General features: G+C 43.1%; 2 protein-coding genes across 9 annotated transcripts in view; one reads left to right on the forward strand and one right to left on the reverse strand.

Annotated features, from left to right (window-relative positions):
• BLVRA (biliverdin reductase A) overlaps positions 1-6,966 on the reverse strand; it is a 46,240-nt gene extending 39,274 nt beyond the window's left edge. Inside the window, exon 1 of one of the 2 annotated variants that reach the window (XM_061464634.1) lies at positions 6,944-6,966. Coding sequence is in view for 1 of the 2 variants with exons in the window: in XM_061464629.1 (XP_061320613.1) it covers positions 3,066-3,077 (12 nt within the window). In the remaining variant the exon portion in view is untranslated. Of the gene's footprint in view, positions 1-3,065; positions 3,083-6,943 lie in introns of those variants that run through there. The other variant, XM_061464629.1, reaches the window with a different exon arrangement.
• Positions 1-26,034, forward strand: part of LOC133274987 (cytochrome c oxidase assembly factor 1 homolog) — a 52,877-nt gene that overhangs the window by 3,572 nt on the left and 23,271 nt on the right. For 2 of the 7 annotated variants that reach the window (XM_061464647.1, XM_061464648.1), the window contains exon 3: positions 8,121-8,291. The exons of 2 other annotated variants lie outside the window; for them this stretch is intronic. In XM_061464647.1, coding sequence (XP_061320631.1) covers positions 8,244-8,291 — 48 coding nt within the window. In that variant the 5' untranslated portion in view covers positions 8,121-8,243. Of the gene's footprint in view, positions 1-8,120; positions 8,333-9,639; positions 9,691-26,034 lie in introns of those variants that run through there. 3 more of the 7 variants (XM_061464651.1, XM_061464653.1, XM_061464649.1) reach the window with 3 other exon arrangements.

Below are 26,034 nucleotides of genomic sequence, written 5' to 3' on the forward strand. Positions count from 1 at the left end.
TAAAAAGTCATTCCTGCTATTAATTTGATCACTACACTAAACATAGTAAGCCCAATTAGTCATTACCTAAAAATGGATTCTGCCATCACGTTAAGACCTCTCAAAGATCAAACTGGAGGCACATGAACAGGGAATGTTTTCCTTTTTCATATCTGTAGCTGTATCTGTTTAGAAGAATGGCTTTGTAAGCTTCTCCCATTAACTAACAAAGAGATAGAAATCTTCCACATCCTTGTATGCCTTCTCCAGATGCAGATTAACTTCATTAATGGCAGCAGTAATCTCCCAGTCTGTCTGGCAGGTGTTGATCTGTGATCCAGCACTAATGTAGATTCTTGCTTTGATGATGCTAAATGCGTTAGAGCCCAGAGTGTGTTTCTGAAGCATATTGTCTCCATGTACTGCACTATGACTTGAGCTTGAAGATTTCATATGGACCAACAGAGGCAGCACCATGGGAGAATACCTTATACTTTCCACAATTCATAGGTGAGAAAGTCCATGAGAGTAGGCAAGAGCTAATCTATACAAACCACACACACATACAACCCACATAGTGGGAGCACAGCCCTCAGCATCAGGTATTTTGATTTACAGAACTGTACTTTTTCCTGATGTAGCTATAGCCAGCAGTAATTATAAGAGTGATCAGTCTAGCATTAGAATAATTAGAAATAAATGTATTGAACTCCACCAGAAGGAACATCCATAAGGAGCAGGAATATCTATAGGGAAGATCCAGCAGAAGGCTTAACACATTCCAAAAGACCTCACTTCATTGCTTTCCAGTCTTGAGCCCTCTACAGGAGTCTCTACAACTGGTTGTATGGTAGTGATGAACACCACAAATTGAAAGTGTAAACACAGTGGTGCACTGAGATCTGGACTACTTTAACAGATATGCTCACCTGAACAACATTCATTGGAATGTAATATGAAAAGTCATTCACCTGAGCCTGGGAAATGTAAGTAGGGCACTTAGTAGGTAGAAGAAAATAAGATACTCAGAACGCAGAGACCTTTGTAGATAAAGGGTGACTAGAGTGCCTAACAAGAGTTCATTTTGGCAGGTTGCGGGTAGAAGTAATACAAATCTTGCCAGAGACACAAATTAACAGATTTGTGTCCAGTTCATAAGAGAACCATGAAATTAGTGTTCACATTGAAACCAGGCACAGAAACATTAAATCAGAAGATTAGAGAACTGCAAGAACTTACTCTGGAAAGCATGATATGTCAGGGTGATTAGGCTTGATTAGACGTGCTTAGAAGCAATTTGGTGCTTTCAATACAAGTGTGGTTTTTTCAGAGATTGCTGTTGGGCTGCTCATCAGCCTCCTGGGAAAAAAAAGTATAGGCCAGGAAGAGAAAGCCAGAGCTAGCCAGTCAAGAAGTCAAGAATAATGCAGACGGATACACAGTGAGGAGAACAAGCCTTGAAGCACCTTATTTAGCAGCACTTTCTGAAGTGTAAAAATTAGGAACACTATTGTCTTAAAAACTCCAACAGGACTTGTGAGCTCACTGTAGGCATCACTAAGTAAAGTTGTTTGACTTTGCATACTCTGATCTCCTGTATCATTTTATGCTGGCCCTCCACAAAATTAGACCTCTCCAAAATATATAGTAAGCACCTTTTCAGTGGCCATCCCTGAAAGCAGCCTTGCCAAGCAGTAGAGTCATTTTTTCCCCCTCTATGCTGCCTGCCCACTATTATCTCCAGCCATAATAAAGTCAGACTCTAAAGAAACATTTGCCAAGTTTTACAGGGCTTGTTGTCCAGTGTGTTCACTGTGTATTCAGAGGAAGGACACGTGTATTCAGAGGAAGCACACACAGCCCATCTCTTTAAACAAGTGACACAGCACTGTTTTCACATGACTTAAATATCAGGCATTTAACTTTTAGTCAATGACAGCTCTAGCACTGAATTTTTGCTTTGGCCCCTTAGCATCATCTCTCCTTTGGATCCGTCCAAAGAGCTGCAACATCACGGAAGTCGTACACCAACCTATTTTAACTACCAATTTGAGATAGAAGAGTGAGGTTGCTTATTCCACTAGGCCTGGAAAGCAACTGTCAGCACTTAGAGCTACAGCATGAACTGCTGCGAGGAGTTTATGAAAATCCTCTGTTGAACAGAAAGCAGAGATCATAGAATAGTTAGGGTTGGAAAGGACCTTAAGATCATCTAGTTCCAACCCCCCTGCCATGGGCAGGGACACCTCACACTAAACCATCTCACCCAAGGCTTTGTCCAACCTGGTCTTGAACACTGTCAGGGATGGAGCATTCACAACCTCCCTGGGCAACCCATTCCAGTGCTCACTACCCTAACAGGAAAGAATTTCTTCCTTATATCCAATCTAAACTTTCCCTGTTTAAGTTTTAACCCGTTACCCCTTGTCCTGTCACTACAGTCTCTAAGGAAGAGTCCCTCCCCAGCATCCCTATAGGCCCCCTTCAGATACTGGAAGGCTGCTCTGAGATCTCCATGCAGCCTTCTCTTCTCCAGGCTGAACAGCACCAACTGCCTCAGCCTATCTTCATACGGGAGGTGCTCCAGTCCCCCGACCATCCTCATGGCCTCCTCTGGACTTGTTCCTACAGCTCCATATCCTTTTTATGTTGAGGACACCAGATCTGCATAGAAGTTACTAGAGCTGCAGCTATCTATGCTTAATTCTGAGATCCAGGAACATTTCCTTGGGTTTTGTTGGATATGTACATTTGTGGACACAGCTGTTCAAGCACTGAGAGAAAACTAAAAGCCTACATGCTTCAAAGCCTGCAGTACAGTTAGAAAGACAATTAGCATACTAGCACCAGTGGAGAGGGAAAGTTGCTATGTGCAATTTCATCATTACGCATGGTAAAGGCAATTGCGTAGAGAAAAAGCTGCTTTAGAAGTGTTAAGTACAACATTGTGACATGTAGCACAGTTGGAAAACCTAACTTAAGAGATGGTTTACAATAAATAATACCCTGTGCTATTGAAAGTGCATCAAGACATGCTCAACAGAAGCCATCACACACCACTTGGAAAAAGGCAAGCAATAACTTACCAAGAGTCCCATGTACACCAAGTGAACAGGCTCCAGCCCTTTTGAAAACCAGAACTTGCATCCCAACACATTTTCACTTACTTTCCACCCTATAGTAGCTGTAGATGCCTGCTCTAACATCGCTCTTCTTATTACTGGAAGCTCTGAGGTACTTTCTCACAAATAGTAATGTGTATCACCTGCTACTCTTTATGTCCTTTCTCCTTGGAGCCTTCCAGGTGCAAAGCTTTGAGCTGAAAAATGTGCTCTTTAACTCTGCCTTACCCAGAAGTGGTGAGAAGCATGTTTCTCCTACTCTTTATCTTGCTAGGTATGGAAAACTGATTCTGAAAAAATAAGTTGTCTGAATTTCTGTTGCTTCCTTTCTCCCCCCCCCCCCCCCCAGTCAGGAATTCATTGCAAATTCTACAGACTTCTGAGTAAATGAATTGGACTCCAGGGATATATATGAGTTACAACCACTGTTAAACACAGGGTGCTTTCTTCCCACCTTTATTACAAAATCTGCAATGATCTCCACACTGCTTCCATTTCATTGGAGTTTTGCCACCAACTTGAATAGGTAGCTCAGGTCCAAATTCATTAACAGAATGGAAAGATTTACTCCAAATGTGGGATGTAGTACAAAGGTGATTAGAACCTGAGTAGTTGCTTTTCCATGGTGAGTGTGGCCTAGCTTGATGAGGTTATTTCCTGAACCTAAACTGTAAACAAGCAACTGTGCAAAGTTGCAGACCTGCATATGGGATGCTGGGTGCATCTCATGGAAATCATGACAAAAGCTAACAATCTTCACCTCACTGAAGGTGGTGAAATATTTTCCATGTACTTGATTGGAGTCAGGATTTTGCTGGAGGCGCTTTGCAGGAGTTAATGCACACTGCACAGTAAATTCCTCTGAACACTTTTAGTTCCTCTCCTCCCCAGTTCTCCCTGTTCTTTTAGGATAGCTGAGTTTTAAAATGCTTTCCTAAACCTTCTTCATCTCCATTACCCTTTTAAATGAGGAACTGAATAGATAGATACCCTTCTAGCTTTCTGCTTGAGCAACACCACTGGCATCACTTTTACACTGTATTAGTCAGAAAGCACGCTAATATGTTGTCTGCCATCAGAATTTCAAAGCACTTAACAAATATTAATTAAGTATTGCGTCTCTGTAAGGTATGTCAGTAATTAATTTTGTAAGCCAATGCCATATGAAGGAGAGAGCAGGGTGGATTCTCACATTACTGCATAGCTTCTTACTCGTTTACAGTTATTTTCTTCATAGGTGTCTAGACCTGAAGTAAGTTCCTTATACAGCTTTTGGAATGACCACAGTAGCAGGAACATTTATGAAGCTGAACTACAAGACACCTCTCATATTTCTGTTAAGTGAAAGCATGTCCTCCCAAATTCTCATTGTAAAATACAGTTAAAATAAATCAAGACAGGTAAAGAAGTTAAGACTTGAGCTCCAGCCCTGCCTTCAGTTCATCAGAATGGGTGTTCCTAAACTTCTGTTGTCCTGTTTGCTTTTCTACATGTAGTGAAGGACTTTCTGGATGTTGTGGGCTTTCTTTTCCCAGACACGTTTACTCCTTCTGCCTGGAAATCACACTTAGGCAAATTCTGAGGACTTCATAAATTTGTCTGGGTTTTCCGAATGTCTGATTGATAGCTGTAGGGAGCAGACACTTCTGAACTAGTTGCTGCGTGTCTGGAAACCCTGGGCCTTAGCATTGTGAACATGCACTGCAGTTAAAGAACCTGAAGCAGCCTAGCAGGAGCAGCACTGTATGTGCTGTGCTGTCCAGCCATGCATAGTTAAGAGCAAAACCCTTCAGAAACAGCAGGCTTAACCTAGACACACTGTGCAGCTACTAAGACTCCATGCAGCCAGCCCCATGCTTTCATGGGGGAGCTATGCAGCTATTTGCATATAGATTATACATCCCCTGGCTCCTGCCACTGCAGCAAGTGCTGCAGCTGCTGCAAATGCACATGCTTTTTTTCTACCCAGGAAATTGTCTGCAAACGTATGGGATTCCTACCTCTCTAGTTTGTGTACTTAAATCCACACTCTTCCAAAGCAGCAATGGTCAGGATCCATACTTGTTTCACTTCTCCCTTTGATTCCCCCTTCCCTTCCAATGACAAGTGCTTGCAGTGTGCTTCCACAAGACACCCAGAGACAATCTCACAGTTTGCTACTGTCAGAAGTGAGAGGTAGCAGTCTGCAGTCCTTTGCCCTCTCAGCAATCCATGCTCTTGATCATCCTGCTGCTTACTCTGTGCTGCTGCTGGCATGCGTTAGCCACTTTGACCTATCAGCCTGGAAGAAAAGTAGCAGAAAGGGGGATTACTTTCTCTGTAACAGTGAGGTAAATCACCTGACTAAGTGACAGATAGAAGGTAAAAGATCAGAGGAGTATCTGAACTGCTGCAAGTGCAGCTGGGAGGCTGGGAAAGTGACTGAGAGACTTGACCTCACACTTTTGCAACAGTCACTTATTAGATCAGCTCAGCTGCCTGTGAGGCGGTAGTTTGATTTCTTTCTTATACAGGCAGGACCCTACTTTGCCTCTTGTCTCCCACTTGTCATTTATAGCTAGGTCATTCAATCCGGAGGGATTCACAGTCACACCACTGCAGAATAATCATGTTTCTTGAAGGATTATCAAGGATTTTATATGTCATGGTTTTACAGGCAATTGCACGTAAACTTCCTTTAATATGCTTCTGTGGCCTCAAACTAGTTGGGTTATTTGTTTTTCCTTGGTTCTTCATATGTTGGAGCCTAAAAGCGTTGCTATCATATTCAGAAACCTCTGTGCTTTTAAACGTGCTTACTCGGGTTCTAAGATACTCTCAAAAAAACCCTTGAATCCCTTATCTTGCGCCTTTGAACTAGTGTCAAAATTGTACCTAAAGCTAAATACATCTTCCATATTGTGTGTAAACTGCTTTTAAATTAAACAGAAATTTGAGAAGCTTCTGTTGACTGCCTCAGAGAGTGTCAAGCGTATGAAATATCCCTCCCAAACACCTGGAGAATTAATAAAATATATACACATATTTTCCCCTACTCCACCTAGATTAGAGCTGAAAGAGCAGAAAATCAAAACATGGTAAAATTGTGATTATTCCATCAATATTGTTTGAGAAATGATGGAACATTTCAGGACATTAATAAAGCAGTTTAGACATCCATCTGCCACAGTAGTGGAGCACAGAAGATCAAAAGAACATTCTCATCTGCTTGACACCCACACCCAGTGTTCATTCACTAATGGCATGCTTTTAGCGTAGGTTATAACTGTACACATCGTACAACAAAGCAATGCACGAAGTACCCTATCCGTAGGGAACAGAGAGAGAAGAAAAAATCAGTGTAGTTGATGAAAGCATTCTCAGTGGCTGAGAGCAGCACTAACTCTAACACTGCTATGAATTTGAAAGGGTTGGAAGAATAACCGTGCACCACCATCTTTGTTTGATTATGTTGTTCAGAATGAATCTCCCCCCCCAAAAATAATTTCTAATAAAAGGCATTCTAGCTTTCAGAAGGTGTGCACTCAGAGCATACACTGTGGGGGTGTGTTGAACTACCAGTATGCTCTAAAATACAGGCAAATTAGAGGTTTGGGGCTGCCCATCTGTTTTGGTGACAGAAAGCGAAGGTCAGTGTGTTTTAAACCAAATATGATTCATTTTAGGTTCCAAAGAAGAAAGATGATCCATACTTCCATGACAGAGGAAAGAGAAAAACCCATTGTGTTTCTCCTAATACTCATTCCATAGGTCTCTAACCTACAGACCCAAACATAAACTGGGAAGCAGAAAGTATTTGCATACTGGTTTTGCATTTTATTTTAGAAAATAAAGTTTCTCACCTCCAGTTTAGGAAAATCCCAGTTGTAACCAGGCTAACTGGGCAGATTCCAGATCAAATTCGTTGCTGGCATGGTGACGTTGACTTAGTGGCAGAGCCCTTTCTCTCTGAGAAAGCGAAAGTGTGTTAGCCAGTTGCTTCAGAAGCACGCAGAATAATATGCCTTCAGATTGTACACAGCTAATCCTCTTTCTACTTTGCTGACTGTAACCTGCTTAGTCTTACATGCAATGTAGTCACTGTCTTCTCATGAGCCTGATCCAAAGCCTGTTGAAGTCCGTGGAAGGAGTCCAGGTTTTTTTTCAGTAGTTTTGGAGCTGTCTCTATATGAACAGCTGGTCTAGCACTGAGTCTGCTAGTTGAAAGACAAGGAAAATAAGCAGCACCAAACCACATTGGACTCAGCACTGTATTAAATATATAAATGAAAGTAATGTGAAACTTGTAAAACCAGACTGGACAAAACACTCTGAAACATGCTGCAGGGAGCAGTCTAGTGCTAGCAGGGGAATAAGTTAGCTATTTAATGATGACTTTTCCATAGCTTTTACTTTTCCACATATTCTGTAATGTAACAGTACTTTTTTTTTTTCTTCCTTAGGCAAATAGCTGCCAGACAGCAGCACTGGAATGAGAACATATGTAGTGTTTGCTTTTATCTTACATTACAAAAGAAGTATGAATACCTTGTGTTATTCCAAGTATAAAATTACAGGTGTCAAATCATTTGGTGCTTTAAGTGCTGTGCCAGAAAAGTAATCCAGTAAAAATAGCCATGTCCTGTCAAAGCTGAGCAGTTGGTATTGTTATTACAGTTCCTTACTTGCATGGCTTCAGCAGCGTAAGGTGGCACAAAACAAGTGTAAGAGACCAGTAAGGAACTTGGCTGGAATTGCCCAGAGCATAGAAAGACAGGAGGATGGAAACCAAATAAACCTAAGGGCTCAAAGCGAGAATCTGCCTGGTCTGCTTTGCAGTTAGCTTGAACTTTAAAAATGCTGCTAAACAAAGGCCATTCTCGAGAGGTCCCAAAGAATTAAAGCAAAAGGTGATTTGATCTTGGTTTTGGATAAGTATGTGGTCAACCTTGTGTTCTAAAGAGCATACTATTTAAAAAGTAGAAAAATACTTAGCTGGAAAGCTGAAAGAATGTTTTTCATCTCTATGTTACAGGGGAGAGTGCAAAACAGGGATTAAGCTGTCTTGTCTGGGTTAGACGGTCAGTGGCTGCATTGCCTGTGGCAGAGAACTCCTAGCTGCTCTCAAGTGCTTTACAAGGAAGGCAATCCTTACCGAGCTGAATGAGCCTGGAGGAAGAAGCTTGCTCTGGACCTGAACTGAGGCAGGAGGTACAAGAATAGGACATAGCAGAGCACAACGCAGGTTTTTGGTATGTGAATTTCTCCTCAGTAGAGCATGAAGAGCCCCACGCGCTTTGTGCAGCGCCTGGAAATTAAGTTAGTACCTTTATTGTCCATTCCACAAAAACTGGGTCTGAAGCAAATCTATTTAGTAGATTATTTCCCTAAAAGGGGCAGAAGACTCACTGCATTTAATACTTTTTCCAGGCCTTCAGAGCTGTAGTGAAACCTGGACAGAGACAGCCTAGTCTCCTGAACTGGGGACATGCTGCTTCTGTCAGTATAGATGTTAAGAAGCTTATTAAAGGACATAGCAGCTGACAAGTGAATCTTTAATCCCTGTCAAATCCCTCAAATCCCTTCAATTTATGACCAGTGTAAAGCAGTTCATGTAAAAAAGAAACTTTTTGTGGGTGTTTTCAGATGAGATGCATTTACTTGTATGGTGATCACCAGAACACATCTTACTTGTAATTTTCAGGATTAATTTTGGCTGCCTGAAAAAAACATTCCTAAAGCCCCCAAGCTTTCTTCCCCTACTTCTTGAAAACCATGGGAGTCATATTCATTGTCGACTGTGGTATTTTAAGTAAGTGGCATGTGGGATGTGGCAGGCTACATAGCATGCCACTGAACAACAGGCCAAATCCCAATGCTGAGAGGCTGCAATTGTGTTCAGTGGTCAGAAATGACAAAGGCGTATAGTGCACCAAAGCTTGCCTGTCCTGATGGAGGTACAAGTAAGGGGTTAACAGTCACACCTGTGAATTTATGGGGAAACTTTTTATTTGGTAGCTCTTTCTTGCTTTGCAAACCACATGCTCACGCTGAAAGTATCTCATGCTGCAGTAAGTCAGTCCAGTTTAGGTTCTTTTTTCAAACAGGTTTTGTTCTGCTTAATCTGTGAGAATACTCCACCAAAACCAAGAAGGACAATTTTATGTTTGTTTTTCTTTTTTAATTTCTGAAAAAAAAACCAACACTGCAGTAGGTCTGTCAGTCGGTAGATCAAAGTCTGCATCTAGTGTACCTCGGTATGCCGTAACGTGAGCTATTTGTTCAATAGTTAGCTCTAGTTAACTAACATGACTATTCATTCTAAAATAAGCACTTTGGCAGTGTTTGCTCCCAGGCAAATACTTGTTCTGCTGAAGTTCTTTCTCAGTTCAGCTGCCTCTGATCCCCTTTGCCAGTGCTGAAGTTGTTAGCCTTTGTAGTCATGAGAGTTAATTACTACTCATTTTGTTCCTTTTCTGCATGGCCAAAAGCTTTTATGTCCTTTCCATGTTTCGGGAGTGGAACGACCAGACTGCGTTAAGGGACTGTTTCTTATGCAATATATGATTAATAGATGCCAAGAAGTGGTCTGCCACATACATACTGGCAGGTTGGTGGCTCTGCAGCTGCACTGCTAATGACATGGTTGGGCTGGTTGAGCATAGTGCATCTGACAGTGGAGACAGGCTTCAGGGTCCAGCAGGAGATCAAGGTTAGGTAAACTGGGCCACCTGGGAAGTGGTGACTAGATATGGCATCTGAGGACAGATGGGATGGATCTGCTGAGGGTGGAGGAGGCTGGACATGTGGACAGTACAGCTACTAGCTGTGATACAGAGCGGTGAGTAAGGAGCAGAGGACAAAGTTAATAGCAGACTAAAGCAACTCATGGAGCAACCAGCTGTGTTCAGCACATGGCCCTTTGGTATTGGGCTGGATTTACTTAGCTTTGGGAGTGGTTGTAGTAGTAGGAGAGGAGCATATATTATTGTGTAGCTTTCATATCACTCCAAGAAAACAAGGTTTATCTCCCAGCCCAAAAGTGTTGTCGCCAGCAAAGCAGATATTCAAATACAGTACTCCTTAGAGGTTGTGGCCTGCAGTAGCAGGAAACTTAGCAGAGACCACATACTTTTAGCATCTCTAATCTCTGGAGTATTTTACTTGAATTATGTTGTCCCTTTTCAGCTAAAACAACCGTAGCGAAAAGCCTTTCACAGTGCGCTTATTCTCAAATGCTCTTGTTTCCAAGGGTGACTTTACTGGGGGCAGCGATGCAGTCTCAGAAAAGGGTTTTTTACGTGTCCCAGTTACAGATTTACTTCCCATGCTGCTGACAGCTTGATTTGTGAAAGAAAAAAGGACAAAATAGCAAAACAAAATTCGACCCACAGCCCTTGCAAAAGGGTAAAACACAGACTTGCTGTGCTACAGAGGAAGTGTCGAACACAAACATTTCTAAGGAGGAAAGCTTCTAGTCTTCATGTACATGATAAAAATCTTTTTACAGGAATAAGTCACATAACTGTAACTATTTTTAAGCTTTAAAAGTTTCCTGTTTAATACCTGTGGGATAAGTCTGTGCAGCTAGCTGGCTGCCAGTTTTAACCTTGGACCATTGAAATCTATTGACCTGTGGTTTGGTACAGAGCTGGCCATTGTGTTTTTTTTTCCTGCTTTGAAATAAGGGATATCTGGGAAACCTCTAGCACCACCACCCTCCCCCCAACCCCCCCCAAAAAATCACGATTGACTCTGAATTAGACCTGTTCTACTTAGCTGCCTGGTTTACAAAGTAACCAGATATTTTGCAGTTATTTCTGCAGATAGTTTTTTTTTTTTTTGCCATGTTTGCAGATAGCAAAGTATTTTGCAGATAGTTTGCAAAGTAACCAGATATTGAATATGTTGCTTAATCAAGCAGATGTCAGACCTAGAAACTCACCGTGATGCTTTTATACTGAATCTCATAGATACTAACTGGACATTAAGTGCATCTAGTTCCAGAGCTGCTGTTTCATTCTAGTTTGAGACTAAGCAGCAGTTGTGGAAAGAAGAGGCTGGAGTGTTCTGCTGTTGAGCAAACAATTGTATTTTTAAAGCAAAGTCTTAGGGCAATGCACTGCAGGGCTCATGATTCATAAAGCCAGCCGAGTGCTGAAGGAGGCTGTGTCTTGATTTGCAGCTTATAAAACCAGGAGTTTGCTAATAAATGCATTGTTCAGAATTACAGCCCAGCGCATTCTTAAAAGCGGAGTTCATGGCTTTGTCCTGAACAGTAGCCTCCTATGATTACTACATACTGTGCTTTTATGATAGGTGAGGCAGCTTCCTCCTGGCCACTTAGTTATGTCACCATTAAATGGAATAAAAGAATTGGGATGACCCAGTCTAAAAGGGGTAAAGCAAACAGCAGAGGACTGCCATTGATGAAACAAACTTGCTGTAAGCACATTCTCTAGTTAGTCTGAGTCATCAGTCTTCCAATATATTTATTCTTTTCTTCCTCCTCCATCTTTCCCTAAGCTCTATTACAAAGCAGTGCTTTGACTAGAAGCTGGGGTGCATCACGGGGGGGCGGACGGGACTCCCAAGAGCTGTCAGGGTTGGGGGCTGTAAGGAGGGACTGAACCGAGGCACTGAGAAAGACGAGCAGAGCCCATGTTGCAAGAACATGCTTGAGTCAAGTGTTGCCTCTTAAGGAGGGCTCTGGAAGGACATACCCAACCATAGTTAAGCCATGCATTAGTTTGGCAACTCCCTTGGTGCCTGTTCCCTCTACTGCCTGTTCTACCTCCCATCCCTGGAGTTGCCCCTGTTGCTACCTCCTGATGCAGGCTGTGGTCTTAGGGAGTCCCAGGCTGGGGGTTCTTTTTCTTGTCAACTTTCTGTCCTTAGTACTGGGATTTTCTTTTTTAGATCTGGGAAAAAAAGTATTGCCCGGTTATGAAATGGAATGAGTCAAATATACCTTTAAATCGCTTCATGAATTTCTGGCAAGATAATCTAAGGTTTGCAGGGGTGGATCAAAGTGAAGTGTGGTGAGTAGTGAGCATCCACAGTAACCAAACTGAATATGGGCACCCAAGTGGTTATAGTTTAAAACTAAGTGATACAGGTGAGCAAATGTATTTTGGTAAGGATTAAGAGAGGCATAAACTGATTTTCCAGAAATACTAAACTGGGAAGTGTTGCTTAGTTGTTCATAGTGCACTATTTTTCCTAAAGTCAGCCAGATGTACAGTTTTGAGGATGTACTTCTAGCACATGCTGAGCTCAGGAGTTTTCCTTCACCAATTTAATTCCCATATCAGAAGTGTCAGGTATGTTTTCTTCTGTTAACATGTCTGTATATGCACGTGTGTTTGTGCATGTATCCGTGTGTATGTATCCCATTAGCATTAGCTGCAGGCATCAGGGATGAAATGGACTGTAAAAATTCTGTGCCATCTGCCCAAACAGCACACTGGCTTCAGAAAGAATACTCAGATGTTTGTAACTGCTAGACTGGATGATGATGTTGAAATCTCTGTGTGAGGGGAAAAAACTGATTTCTGAACTGGTAAACTTCTTTGAAAATCCAAAGTTTTTGCTATCTGTCTTTCAAATGCAGGATTCCAGTTTTCTGCTTTGTTAGAACAGCAGGTAGATTGAGCAGAAGAAAGTTAATGGTCTGACAGAATGTTTTGATACATTCAAGAGAGGTTTTCTCACCCCTCCATGCAAGAGAGCTGCTTTCCAGCATGGGCTGAGGCTGCAGCAAGCCCAGTTTCAGTGGCAGCAGCTTTGTCACTGCTTTTGCTCTTCCACAAGAAACAGCAGCACCAGGGTCAGTGTTAGGTGGCAGATTTGTAGGTGAAAGAATACAAATTTCATTACAGTATTGGTTTTGCTGTTAGTCAAGTTCAGCCAATTGCATTTATGTTGAGCAACACCCCAAGCCTGCTGGAGCCAGTGGGAGTTTTGCCATCAGCTTCCCTAGAGGGTAGGATTTTGCTCATTGTTTAAATTAGCTGCATCTTCACAGGAGCATATGGGAGCAAAAGGAAAGCTTTTGTATCGAAGGAGTCAGTAAGCAGCTTTATGCATTTACTCTGTGACACAGGTAAAAGCTGAGACAGCAAAACCCATCTGCTAGACCTTCAACACATCTCTGCAAAACCCATGTTAGAGTCAGAGCATTCTTTCCTATTTTATTTATGGCCCTGGCTGCCTGAACGAGTGCATCTGGAGCTCAGATGCCTTATGCCTGAACAGTAAATTAGTTAACTTGAAAAATTGCACATGGATCTTTGCTGTGGAAATACCAGGCTCTGTAGTTGAGGTGCTTTTGTGTGTGCATATGTTTTTTATGTTAAAAAGCTATTGAACTTTAGGCATAAACACTGTTCTCTGTCTCTTTTTTCCCCCTCCCTCTTTTGTTACAGACCGTGGACTAGCATTGAATATTCAGGGAGAGCTCCCCAGAGAGATTAGGGACATGGACAGATTTTAAACAGGACCTTAATGCATGGACACGAAAAGACAAATGTTCTAGTGGGAATACTAATGCAAATGCCCTTCTTTGGGGTCAAAATGCATTAAACAGCTGCTTGAATGCTAAAGATGCTATTAAAATCAATACAGACCGGAAATCATAGAATTTCTAAGTAGAGATCTTGCTCAGTGTAGTAGCTAAAGAGTATAAGGACTTCACTGGCCCCCTTTGTTATAAAGTACACAACACTATCAAGTATCAGTGCTAGAGAGAAGCACAGCTATGAATCCCTTTTTGCAGGGCTCAGAATCCCAGGTCCTGTTGAAACTTAGTTCATACAGGAGTATGTCCTTCCTGAAAAGCGATTGGAAGTGAGACTTAACAGCAGTAGGAGTCAGATGCTTTGACATGTGTAAACTGATGTTATCAGTTACTTTGATTACACCTTTGTGGAAGATAGGCTATTGCTATTTTTAATAAATCTAACTGAAAGAAATGCAGTGAAGCCACTGCACGAACAAGCAGTGACAGTACATGTATTTGGGCCAGCTATGCAGCAACTAAACTCAAATGGAGTCCAACTGTAAAAACTGACTGCCTAAATGGGTCAGCATCTGAAATTGAATTGCATCATAGCAACACAGCAGTATCAAAGCCACAGTGCAGCTTTAATGGCCACACGGCTGGTATTTATCATTAAGCTATGGGCATATTAAAGGAAGGCTTGACAGATTTAAACTACATGTAATCAAAACATATTTCATTAGGTGCTGCATCCTTGTAACTGCAGCAGGCATTTGACAGCTTCAAACTCCACATTTCTTAAGCTTGGGGAAGAACATGTTCAGTGAGGAGCCCTGTAGCTCTGCACTCTGCAGCCTGCAACTTACCATTGCAGCCTGCCTCCTTTGTCCCATAGCTCTTCCTTTTGGTTTCTCTGCTTTCTACCAATTCAGATATTTGGTTGCAACCTCACAGCTTTTCCTGGTCTGCCATTCCTGATTGTGCTCTTTAAACCATTCCTTGGAGACCTCTTCTCTGCACTAAAAGTTGCTCCCAAGTTTATTACTCTGCTAGCTGGTTTTGAGGCTATGTTGGGTGCATCCTGTTTGCAACTTGGAAGACAGTGGTTGGGTCCAACTCTGGAGCTGTAAGAAATAGGTAGAACTGCAGCTGCTGTCCTCAGGAGATACAATTTGGGATTGTTTCAGAATGAAGTGGCCTCTCTAACCTTAGCTTTGCTGGTGGTAATGCCTGTGGTATAACCATGCTCGACAATTTGTGGTTTGGATTGTGGTTAAGGAGGACAATTCCATTTAAGAACACAACTGCCATTGATATAAATAGCAAGACTTCATGATGTCTGTGTTCACACATGGCCTTTAAATCTAATTGGACAGCAAGACCAGTCAGACCCCTCTTCACAGGCTAGGCCTTGCTGAAATTGATACTCTGTGAGCCTTGAAGTGGTACCACTGGTGTTAACCAGTGTGCCCTTGATTGTTCCTGCTTTTCCTCCCTGGCCTAGAACGCACACATCCATTAAGGTGAGCACCACTGTCTTGTCTCTACTTCTCCCGTGTTTCTCAGAAGTGCTTGACAAAGAGGAAATGTTAAAGGGAGGGAGCATTTTCCTGAGCTTGCAGCACATACCTTTTCACGGAAGGTGGGATGCACTGCAGAGCCGTCTTGGATCCTGCTGCTGCCACCACCTTATTGGAGCTTCTCCCCCTCAGTGATGTGCGACATGATGGTGGATTAAAAAGAGGACATTAAAAACAAAAAAGCAGGATTGGGGAATGAAAGGAAGACACTTCCCTTCGTGCTCTTCCATCCCAGAGAAAGGTGAATGATGCTTGTGTCCAGAAGGTGGCACCGGCAGCCCGAGCCTGTCGGCAGCTCTCTCCCTGCCCGCCCGCCCGGCCGGCCGGGGCCCAGCCCGGCCCCAGCCAGACGGGCACCGTCGCCCCGGCTGGAAGCTGCTGCGCTAATCTGGGCACTCAGCCTTCTTAAAGGCTCTCGGCACTTTAAACCTACAGCCAAGCCTGTGCTCGCCTTGCCTGGCTACAGCACAGGGGTGACCGGCATAGGGGATACACCAATAATCAGATGTGTGACTGTGATCTTGTGACTTAAATAAGCAGCTGAGCCGGGGAGGAGCAGAAGCTTTTAGCAGCGGGATCTTTACCTCCCCAGTACAAAATTAGGTTTGCTGTTGAAGAGGAGGAAAGCCCATTTGAGGTCACTATTCAGGGTTTAGGTTTTTTTTTTAAGGATACCTTGCAGCAGCTGCTATTGCAGCGTGGGCACTGCTGCTGTTGGATGTGCATTTACTACTGGTGCAAGCAGCTGAGTTATCACAAGCACCGGCAAGCATCTCAGGTGACCCAACTGTAAATACTCAAAGACAGTATCATGCTTTACCTTCTCCGTTTTGGGGGATTCTCTGTGACTGTGGAAGGTAGATGTGGAGCAGAGTTTTGGCCCTGTGATCTGAGGTTTTTCAGACAAAAGTGTAGGGTGAGGAGACACTTTGGTGCTGGAGAGCCCCTGGGCAGTAAAACAGTTTTGTTGCAAAGAAGAATGGGTCAAATTTTCAAAGCAAGCTTTCATGCAAGAGCAATTCTGGCTTTTGTGTTTCCTTTCTTAGGCTGGAAGATAGCTTTCTTAATTTAGACAATGGTTTTCCTGACCTCAGAAACCACAGGGATCAGTGCTGGGTTTTGGGGATATCCTGCTCTCCATTCCATGTTGGCCAGTCTGTCCCCATTTTCCTTGACTAGTATTACTGATTTTGGTTACAAATTAAAACAATACTTCCCCCCCCCCCCCCCCCCCCTTGTCTTCACCCCATCTCCTCTCAACAGGAGCCAAACCCTGGCTCCTGTACCTGCCATGCAGAGCCAGCTGCTGCAGTAGGAAGGAGAAGGCAGGCACTAGGCCAGCTGCTGGCTGTGACACTGCTGCCAGTCCTCATCCTCTAGTCACTGCCTTCTGCTCCCTCTGTGGCAGCACTTCAGTCCTGAGCAGTAGCAGGCAGGAGGAGACACTCGAGGGAAAGCCTGCTGATCATGTCGATAGCTTCTGCGAAAACGAAACCAACAAGACAATATCCAAAATAACCCCCAAACCTCTCTTCTGTGCTGGTTCTTAGGCTCTGCTGGTTTGCATCTAGCAGCATGAAATTGAAAAATTGGAATAAACTGGGCACAGCGTGTTTACTGTGTCCCTTTAGTTTAACAGTGTCCTGAAAGGACCCTTGTTCTTTAGAGCTATCCACTGAGCAACTAAAAGTAACTGGTTTTAAAATACAGCTGCTTAAATCCATCTAGATTTTGAAAAGATTTTAAAGGAAGAAGCATGTAGGTTGAAAATAAGAAGTAGAGAAGAAATTATTCCACGTTGTGCAGCTGACTGTGTTGGAACAGCCTGCTTTTTCCCAGGTGCTTATCTGTTGTTGGTGACTCTTGGCACTACACATATGCAGGAAGGCAGAACATGCAGCAGGACAAGAGGGCTGCATACAGAGAAAAAAATTTGACCTTGCAACAGCCTCAGATGTTGCTTTTCTTTCTTAGTGCTGCCTGTGTCCTTTGTTTCTTATACAGTCCCCTTACTAGACAATGTTGAGGGCTGAGCCTCTCAGGTTTTTTCCTTTCTTTTTATGTTGTTGGCTTACACTACTTCTGATAGCTTCTTTATCACCTACTCCCTGCAAGGCAAACTGCAGGGTTGCTTCCCTTCTGTAGCAGCTGTGCTGAAGAACTGCTGATGAGGAACAAAATGGGAGCTACTGAGCAATCATTTGGAGACTGGCTATTAAAAACAAAAAGCCAGCTAATTAGAGCTTAGAGGAAGAGGCAACACTTTGTGCAGAAACACCAGAAGGTAGGCCCTCCAAATCCCATACACTCCCTGTAAATAACTATAATTAACCCCACACTATTCAATTTATTAATTAAAATTTAATTAATATTTTCTATGCCTGACAATCATCTTAGAGGCAGGCAGGGAAACACAGTGGCAGCTGGGCTACCATAGAGCAGCAGTGACATTCAAGAGGGCAGAGGCACAGGAGACTTGTCTCAGTCTCCCGGTCATACCTGCAATAAAACAGAACTGAAACTGGTCAGTGGATTGCTGGATGGGAAATAGTGCATGCCCCAGTGTTCTCCTTCATGCTTCCAGGCAGCACCCTACAAATGCAGCGCCCACCTGGGTTATTTATAAGTGTGAAAGAAAGAAATAATGAGAAAATGAACGTAGTCATTATTTATTTGACCATACCAACTGAGGGCTGCTAGACAGCACTGTGTTTCACTTGGGTGTGATGTTCTGCTTGGTGCTTTGAGTAGGGGTGGTCTCAGCAGAGACACCTCTCCTGAACTTCATGGGTCCCATCAAAATAGAACATCTATTGCTTAAAAATGCTGTGTCTGTACTAGTAGCTTAGTGCACTCCTGTTTTGCTCCAGGGATGGGTTTCCTGGTCACTCATATTCCCCATGGTCAGAATGTCAGACGTCTGTCAGTGTCTGAGCTCTCTTCTAGAACAAATCTGTTGGTATCCCCAAGGGCAAACCTAAGTGTCACCAGCTGTGTAGTTCATACCAGGGTTTGCTCCAGACAGACAGGATAGATGTGGAAGGCACCAAATGTATCATTTTCAACAAGGACAGTGCTTCCAAGTTATTCCGGGTTAGGTAATAGCATAATTTATACTCTCACCCGTCCTTTTCCTAGAGCACACAATATTTTCTCCTGGCATTGTAGTACTCTTGATGCAGCACTGCTCTGCTGCCCACAGCATACACCTGTTAGTGTTCTCCATACTTTGAACTGAAAATAATGACTGCTGAAGAGGAGACAAGAGCAGAGCACTGTGCAGCATGGCTGCAGCAGCCCACTCAGAAGAGAGCAAACTCTTGACAGTGTGACCATGAGTTGATCTGCAAAAATTGGCATGTGGGCAAGGCCTGGTGAAAATGGCCATGAGGTAAAGAAGGTCTTTTATTCCCCATTTAACAGAAGGGTGCAGACTGACTCAGCAAGAGAGCATCCTCAGAGCATGTTGAAACCAGATCTCCCAGGTCACAGGGAAGCAGTTCTCAGTACAGAACTGTTAGATAGAAGCAAGTGGGGAGAGGAGATGGGACACAAGTACTGTCATCACCACCATCTTCTTGTCTTCTCTCTGCTCCTGTGGATGAAACATGATGGGTTAGGCAGGTTTTGGATACACCTAGTGGATCAGGCCCTTCTGGTAGTGAAGTGGCATGCCATTTCTCAATCCTGGAGAGGCAGGCACCAAGCTGTTTAGTGCTGTGAGGTCAGAAGTGCTTCTGAGCACACCCAGAAGCTGGACTGAAGATTCCAGGTGAACGTCAGCATTAGAAGAATGTCACATTATGGAGTCTCTTTGGCCTCTGGGCTTTGGTGAACAACTGCAGCTTCAGGACCATCACACAAGAAACCAGCCTCAGACCCACCAGACCATGAATTACATCTCCCATAAGTGTGTTGGCATGGCCAACACTGAGGGGGTGATGAGGGGCTAGAATGAACTAATTCTCTACTCCTGTGGGAAAAGAAGTGCCTCTGATACCCTGCAAAGGTGCTCACACAGGGCTGTCCCCAGTCTGACAGCAGCAAAGCCAGAAGGGTGGAGATGAAGATGCCATTGCTAGTGCAATGGTTCCATTGGCTTCAGGCTGGGACACCCAGTACAACAGTGTTGAGTCATAGCAGCATTTAATCTTGTGTTGCCACAGGTGGTGAGGCATGTCCAGTCATTGTTATATTGTTGGTAATTCCAGGTAGATTTCAGGAGAACGGAGAGAGATGGAGATAGATACTGAGAATCATTGCGGCCTTCATCCCAAAATGAAACTCCAAATGAGCACAGTAACTGTCCAACTATTGCATCTATTGCCTGACTTTGCATCCATCAATTAGCGTGTTCTTACTTTCTCTCTTCCAATCTAGTACCTGATTTTAACTGAATTTTCAGAAATACACTTCCTGCACCTCTCCATAACTCACCAGCTTCTCTGACTTCTACAAAAAGAAAAGCAGGGGGAATAAAAACCAAACCCCAGGCAAATCACTGCTGAGTTTTGAATTCGGCATTCAGAACAACAAATACATCCAAGCGATTTTTGCTTTACTGTTAGTCATTTGTACTAACCTGCAATTAAAAGGCTCAGCATTTGTTCTCATCTCTTTGTGAAATTACATTTTCCACTTCCTAGGCCCTGGCCTCAGGCAGTGGATTTTTGAAGCATTCATGCCTTGGTAATTAATGTTTAAAGATGAATGTTGCAACTTTTAACAGTGTGTCGCTGAGTAAATACCCAGCAATGCCAGGGACCAAAAAAGAACACAAAAAATACAAGGCTTTTACTGGAAGCTGCAGGTTTTATGGACACTATCCTTCGAGCTCCCAGCTGCAGTGCATTTGATTAACCCTTCCTCAATGCCTGGGGATGTGGGAGACTGCCATGCTTCAAAAAAAAGGCAGAAGAAAATAAATACCACATCTAGTCTGTCAGTTCTTTATACCACTGACTCATCACCCCCTAAAGCTTGCTGGGAAGGGTTAGCTCATACAGAGAGGGAGGAGACAAATCTTTGACAAGTGATCTGTATATGTAACACCATCAGTACCATTTTTGGTTTTGCTAAAGGCTAGGAGGACAAGGGATGGAGTGGAGAAGGAAGGGGTAAAAATGGAAGATGGGGGAGCAAGTATGGTCAGAAGTTCCTTTCCTATTTCATGTTCCTTCATTTGTTCTGAGTCTGCCTTTTCTTTGTAGAAGCTACAGCTTCCAGTCTGTTACTAACCGGGTTGGTTGTACGTGTGATAGCAGCCCATCCAATGCAGGGCTTCTGTATATGATGCCAAGTGCTCCTCAATACCATTATCTGAATCTATCACTGCAGCATTTTTGGATGCTTTAGAAATTAAGTTACTGTGTCATCCCTTTCTAACAGAAATCCCTAGCAACTGAAAAGGCACGTGGGAAAATCAGCAACCTTGGCATTTCAGGAAGGGAAAAGGGTGGTCTGGATTGAGGTTGCCTCCTTTCTTTGGCATCTGACTTGGCATTGCAGTCCTGATTCAGACCTTTTGGAAGACACACCTCATGTCTAACATTTCCCAATCGGTTGGAACAAGGCAGCTGCCTCTTCACCAGGGCCTCCTAAGACAGGAGAAGTGGGAAAGTACTCACATAGTCTTGTGGGTGGTTTCTGTCAAAAAGGGCACTGTACCATGGGAGGAGTCTGGCCATACCAGGGACCCCACACTGCATCCATTAGTTTGGTATGTTCCCTTTCAATCTGATCTCTTAGTACTGTTTCTCATTCACCATAGCCTTTCCCTGGTCAGGCAGAGGCTAGTGACATAATTATAGAATGGTTTGGGGTGGAAGTTCAAATGGATTAGCTTAAAGCTCATCCATTTCCAACCACTGCCACAGGCAGGGACATCTTCCACTAGAGCAGGTTGCTCCAAGCCCCATCCAACCTGGCCTTGAACACTGTCAGGGATGGGGCAGCCACAGCTTCTCTGGGCACCCTGTGCCAGCGCCTCAGCACCCTCACAGGGAAGAATTTTTTCCTTATCCGATCAACTGGAACATGTAAAGAATACTACCATGGGCTAGTTCCCCCCGCTTCTTTTCTACCCTCCAGAAAAGAGAAGGAAATTCCCAATCCAACACGCAACTGGCAGGTTGGCAAAACAAGTTTGAAGCAGGTGCTTTGGGCTTTGTTACTCTTTCATGTTCTTTCTGCTCAGAAGAAACCAACACCCAAAGAGCTCCTGGAAGAGCTCCATGTCTCTGATTCTGCAATTAAGTGTGAAAACGGAACCTCCCAAATAATCTTGCCTTTCTGGAAGTTAAGTTCAGGCTTTAAGAAAGATTAGTGAGAGAAACATTCAGCACTAGTCATACTCATTTGGGTAACAGGCAAGTTTCTGCCTGTGCTCACTTCTAGTATTCATTATGAGTGTGTATTAGTGACTTCCTAAGCAGTAATCCCAGCTGAATAGTAAATGAAGTAGTGCCTTCTGCTGTAATAATTTCCTGTTCTTTTAGCATTGTTTATATACCATCAACAGCATGCTGATACATTAACGGGGTACCCAGTGCTTGACTGTTTCATTACCCTTTGCTTTATTTATCTCCCCAGATTGCTGGGAATCCTAAAAGGATTAAGATGATTTTTAGATGATTTCGGTGCTGAAGTACAGTGGGTTTGAATTCCTTTGTTTGTTTGGTTTTCTTGGCTCCTTTAAAAGTTTTCCAGTAAAGATGAGGATCTATTTGTACTAAATTTAGGCCTGCTCAAAATAGTTTGCTTTTGTTTATTCTAATGATTTTTCACAGATCCCTTAAAAACCAGAGGTCCAAAGAACACTACTGCAGGCTGCTTCAGTTACACTTTGTGTTAAACATGACACAGATCAGATCGTTCAGCATTTTGCTAAATGGAAGCATTACCAAGTACCATGGAATGGAAAATGCTTTGGGAGTAAAAGCACTGTGTTTTTCCAGAAATGCTTAATCTTAAACAGATCATTCAAATGGAGTGTAATAAACACTCTACTGCAGCTAATGAAAAGATTTTGTTCAACCTCAGTGGGCCCTCAACAGGCAGAGATAATACGCTTACCCTTGCTAACAGCATTCATTTAACTGTGTTTCCTTTCCTACAGTGGGAATTAGATTTCCTTCTCCATTGTTTGTACAGAAAGACTCAGACTCAAGAAGATCATGTAAGAGCCGCTGTGTTTAGAAGAAGGAGCTGCATTTGAATAGAAGATACCCCCAACTTCAGCCATTTAGCTTTAGTCAAAAGAAGCACAGAATCGTAGAATCATAGAATAGTTAGGGTTGGAAAGGACCTCAAGATCATCTAGTTCCAACCCTCCTGCCATGGGCAGGGACACCATCCTCACCATGCTTTTGAGATGATGCCCTACAAGGGACCATACCAGTCAACTACTGGACTACTTGCCTTGCTGTAGTGAGGGACTGTGAGAGAGCCCTCATAAACAAGCAGCAAGCAACCACCTCACATGCCAGCTCACACACATGTGCATGTGTTCACTGGTGAGCATGTATATTAAGCCATTCAAGTTTAAGTACCTCTGGCTGGAAATGTTTATCTTTTTTTTTTTTCCTAGCCTTCATTCCCAGCTTATTCCAAATCCTAACCCCAAACTTAATGTACTTCGTTCTTACATTACCTACTTTGAAGTCTATGGACCTGAACTGGGCAGGCTCCCACCACCTTCGGTTGTCTCTGGACCAGACTTCGGCTGGTACATTTTATCTAGAGGACACTTTGAAAGACCTATAACTGTTGATTTCCAAGGTCATTTTATAAGGACCAGAACTCACAAAGAAGCAAGCAGAGGCACAGAGCAATTTGATCAGGGGCACAGTCACCTAAGTGTCAGAGCTGAGGGTAAAATTTAGGGATCTGGCTTACTACTTGCACCAAAGCATAATTTGCCATCTTTGGGGTTTGTTTTGTCTTTTGCTCTTTTTCATCCTTATTTCTTCACTGTTAGAATTAAAATGACCAAGGTCATTTATACCCCTAATTCCTTTTCTTGTCCTGAAACCATCAATGAATGCTTTCTTTAAAGGTGCCACATGCTACAGTTTTCTCTCAGAGAGCATGGGATAGGGAGGAGAAAGCTTCATTAGTGACCCTTTTGCTATGTAACCTTTCCTTAAAATGCCAGCAACTGAGTTTCCACAGAGAGAACAGCAAATATTGAAAGAGGAATGTGAAGGGCATTATGAAAGAAGAAAGCAAGAAAAGGGATCTGCTCAGACAAGTTTCTCAGGAAAGGTGATGTAATATGTACTGTAGAAAATCCTAGCAGTTGACATAACTTACTCTCTTTCTAAGTAGCTGTGGCTGCCAGCAGGCTGGGAGAAACAAAACATATGGCTGGGAATACAGCTGAGCAGACTGTTTTGTCCAGAAGAAATATAGTAGGTGTAAACCTTGTTTTCAAAAGATGTCATTGATGTGTAATTGAAAAGTGTCCTATTAATTAAAGCTGAGCAACCAATGGATGAAGTCTCATCTCCTGGGACAGTTCATGGGGATACTGTAACATTAACTGCTGCATGCTGGGAGCACTCAAGGGGCTGCTGTTTGGATGCCATGGTGCATGGTTCCGTCACAAGCATACAGACCTGTTCCCAGAGTTTTGCCAATGTTTAACAAGTATGTAAACAGCTGTCTTGAAAGTTGTCTGTCTATTGACTGACTTGCACCTAGTTCAGCCTGTTTTATGATGGAAATTACTGTTCTTGGCATGCATGTTGTGTGTGTGTCTGCATCCGTGTCTAACAGTTTGAGATCCTCCTTCCCTGTTACAGCAGACCTCACAGAGAGGCACAGGCTCTTTGAGACATTGAAGATATTAGATGTTTGTGGAAGAAGGTGACTGGGTCTTCTCTGCAGGGTAGAGGCTGCAGGGACCTGTGCTCTCAGTTGGCCTTGGAGAGTCCAAGAGGTCCAAATCTGGAGGATCCCAGATTTTCTTACTCTGCTTCTCACAGAGCTTATTAGTGTAAAAATCTTGGCTGAAGCCTGAAATGTTTCATCTTTAAAAACATTAGCTTCTCTACTTTGTTCCACCTGGTACATTACAGAGCTCCTATGTGCAGAAACTTATAAACAAAAGTACCATTGAAGCATGAATGTATCCCTTTTCAGGTGGGCTAGTGCATAAAAATTGGGTAAACTGATAAACAGAAAGTCCCAACCCATGGACCGTTGTGGATTTATTAATCATTGCCAACAGAGGAAGAGCTGTATAGGAGGAATGCCTTTTATGGAAATTGTATTTAGTTGTAGGACTGAAATACATGGTCTGTTACTTCTTAATAAGTACTGCTAGCACTGTTCAGACAGCCAACAGGCATGGTTTAATGAAAAGAATGCGTGGTTGTTTTCATAAGGTTTTTGTGAATAACGATGGGCAAAGCTGCAGGAGATCCCTGATGTTTCTGATGGGACTACTGTCATGTCAAAGTGTCATGTGCTACCTTCTTGCTTTACTGTATATTGGTTACAAGGCAATCACGACCACTGACAGTACTAGATGTTTTGTTGCAGTGGGAGTAGAGGCACCCTCTTGAATCTTCAGGAATGTCTGAATATTCTTCCTCTGCCTCTGCTACATACCCACTCCTTTGCATTTTCCCTTTTATTCTAGGTGAAGTCTGGATAAGAGCTGTCAGGAGACCTTTTTAGGTGGCTTGAGGCTACCAGGTGATATCAGGAGACCTTTTTAGGTGGCTTGAGGCGACCAGGTGATACTGATACTGAACTACAGTTCTAGAGGAGTGGCACTAAAAAGCCTGTTGTTATGCTGAGTGTTTACGGGACTTCCTCAGCTGCCCAAAAATCAAGCCATAGATATTGAGCTCCATTACCGCACTGACACGGTAAGTCAGGCTTCAGAAGCCTGCATCCATTGCATAATTGAGTTCAGAATTGTAAGAGTCACCAGCCTGTCATCAACTGTTTTAAACCAAGCCACAGGAAATATCACTAGAACACAGTACTATGTAGACGACATTCACATTGCCAGATCTCTCCCTGTTGTACTAAACCTACAATAAATGTGTTCTTGTTAGTATACCATAGCACTGTGCTGATGCTGGGTTGTGTTTCAAGAACTCCCTCAGTTACAGCAGTGCTAAGGACAGAAACCTGTAGTGGATCCTTGGAACTGCCCTGCCCACTGCCAGAACCCATCTTGTTTCTTGGCCATGACAAAAGCTCAGGATTTCTTTGTGCAACTTAAGTTCACATCCTAAGCTGGAAAGTGCAGAAGACATCTCCTAAGTTGTCCAGTTACTTAAGCAAAGCGGCAGTCTACTTTTTTCACTGGGGCAGAAAAACAAGGATCAGAAAGCAGTGTTGCCAAAGTGAAAACTCTCTCCCCATATACACTACCACTGAAGGTTACTGTAGCCCTAAAGAGACAGTAACCTTTCAAAAAGCTGCTATCCAGGATGTAGTATCTGTTACATATCCTTTAAGGTTACTGTATCCCTAAGATAAAGCAACATTTCAAAAAGCTAATCTTGGTTTTTCCTTGCAGTTTGCTGAGCATTGTTTAAGAGAAAGTTTCCCCCAACTAAAACCTCAGTGGCTAGAGAAATAGGCAAGAAAGGGCAGTATAACCAACTGCTCCTTTAGCATAGAGATAAAAACCATCCAGTTGCTCCCATTGTCCTTCAGGCCAGCATTTGATAGTGCAAGACTTTGTACTGCTGCTCCCAGTAACTCCTTTCTGGTGTCAGTGTCACATATAGCCCTTTCCCATTCCAACATAACCCCCATACATACTCTTCTTTATACTTCTTTATAAAAGTCCATTGGTGGCATGAAAAGCTTGTATCAGAAAACTATTTAAATTTCTCATGTTTTCTTA

The sequence above is a fragment of the Pezoporus flaviventris genome, unplaced genomic scaffold (genome assembly GCF_033815535.1).
Source record: "Pezoporus flaviventris isolate CSIRO_AGI_PZ_B2104156 unplaced genomic scaffold, CSIRO_AGI_Pfla_v1 ptg000037l, whole genome shotgun sequence".
NCBI classification, from domain to species: Eukaryota; Metazoa; Chordata; class Aves; order Psittaciformes; family Psittacidae; genus Pezoporus; species Pezoporus flaviventris.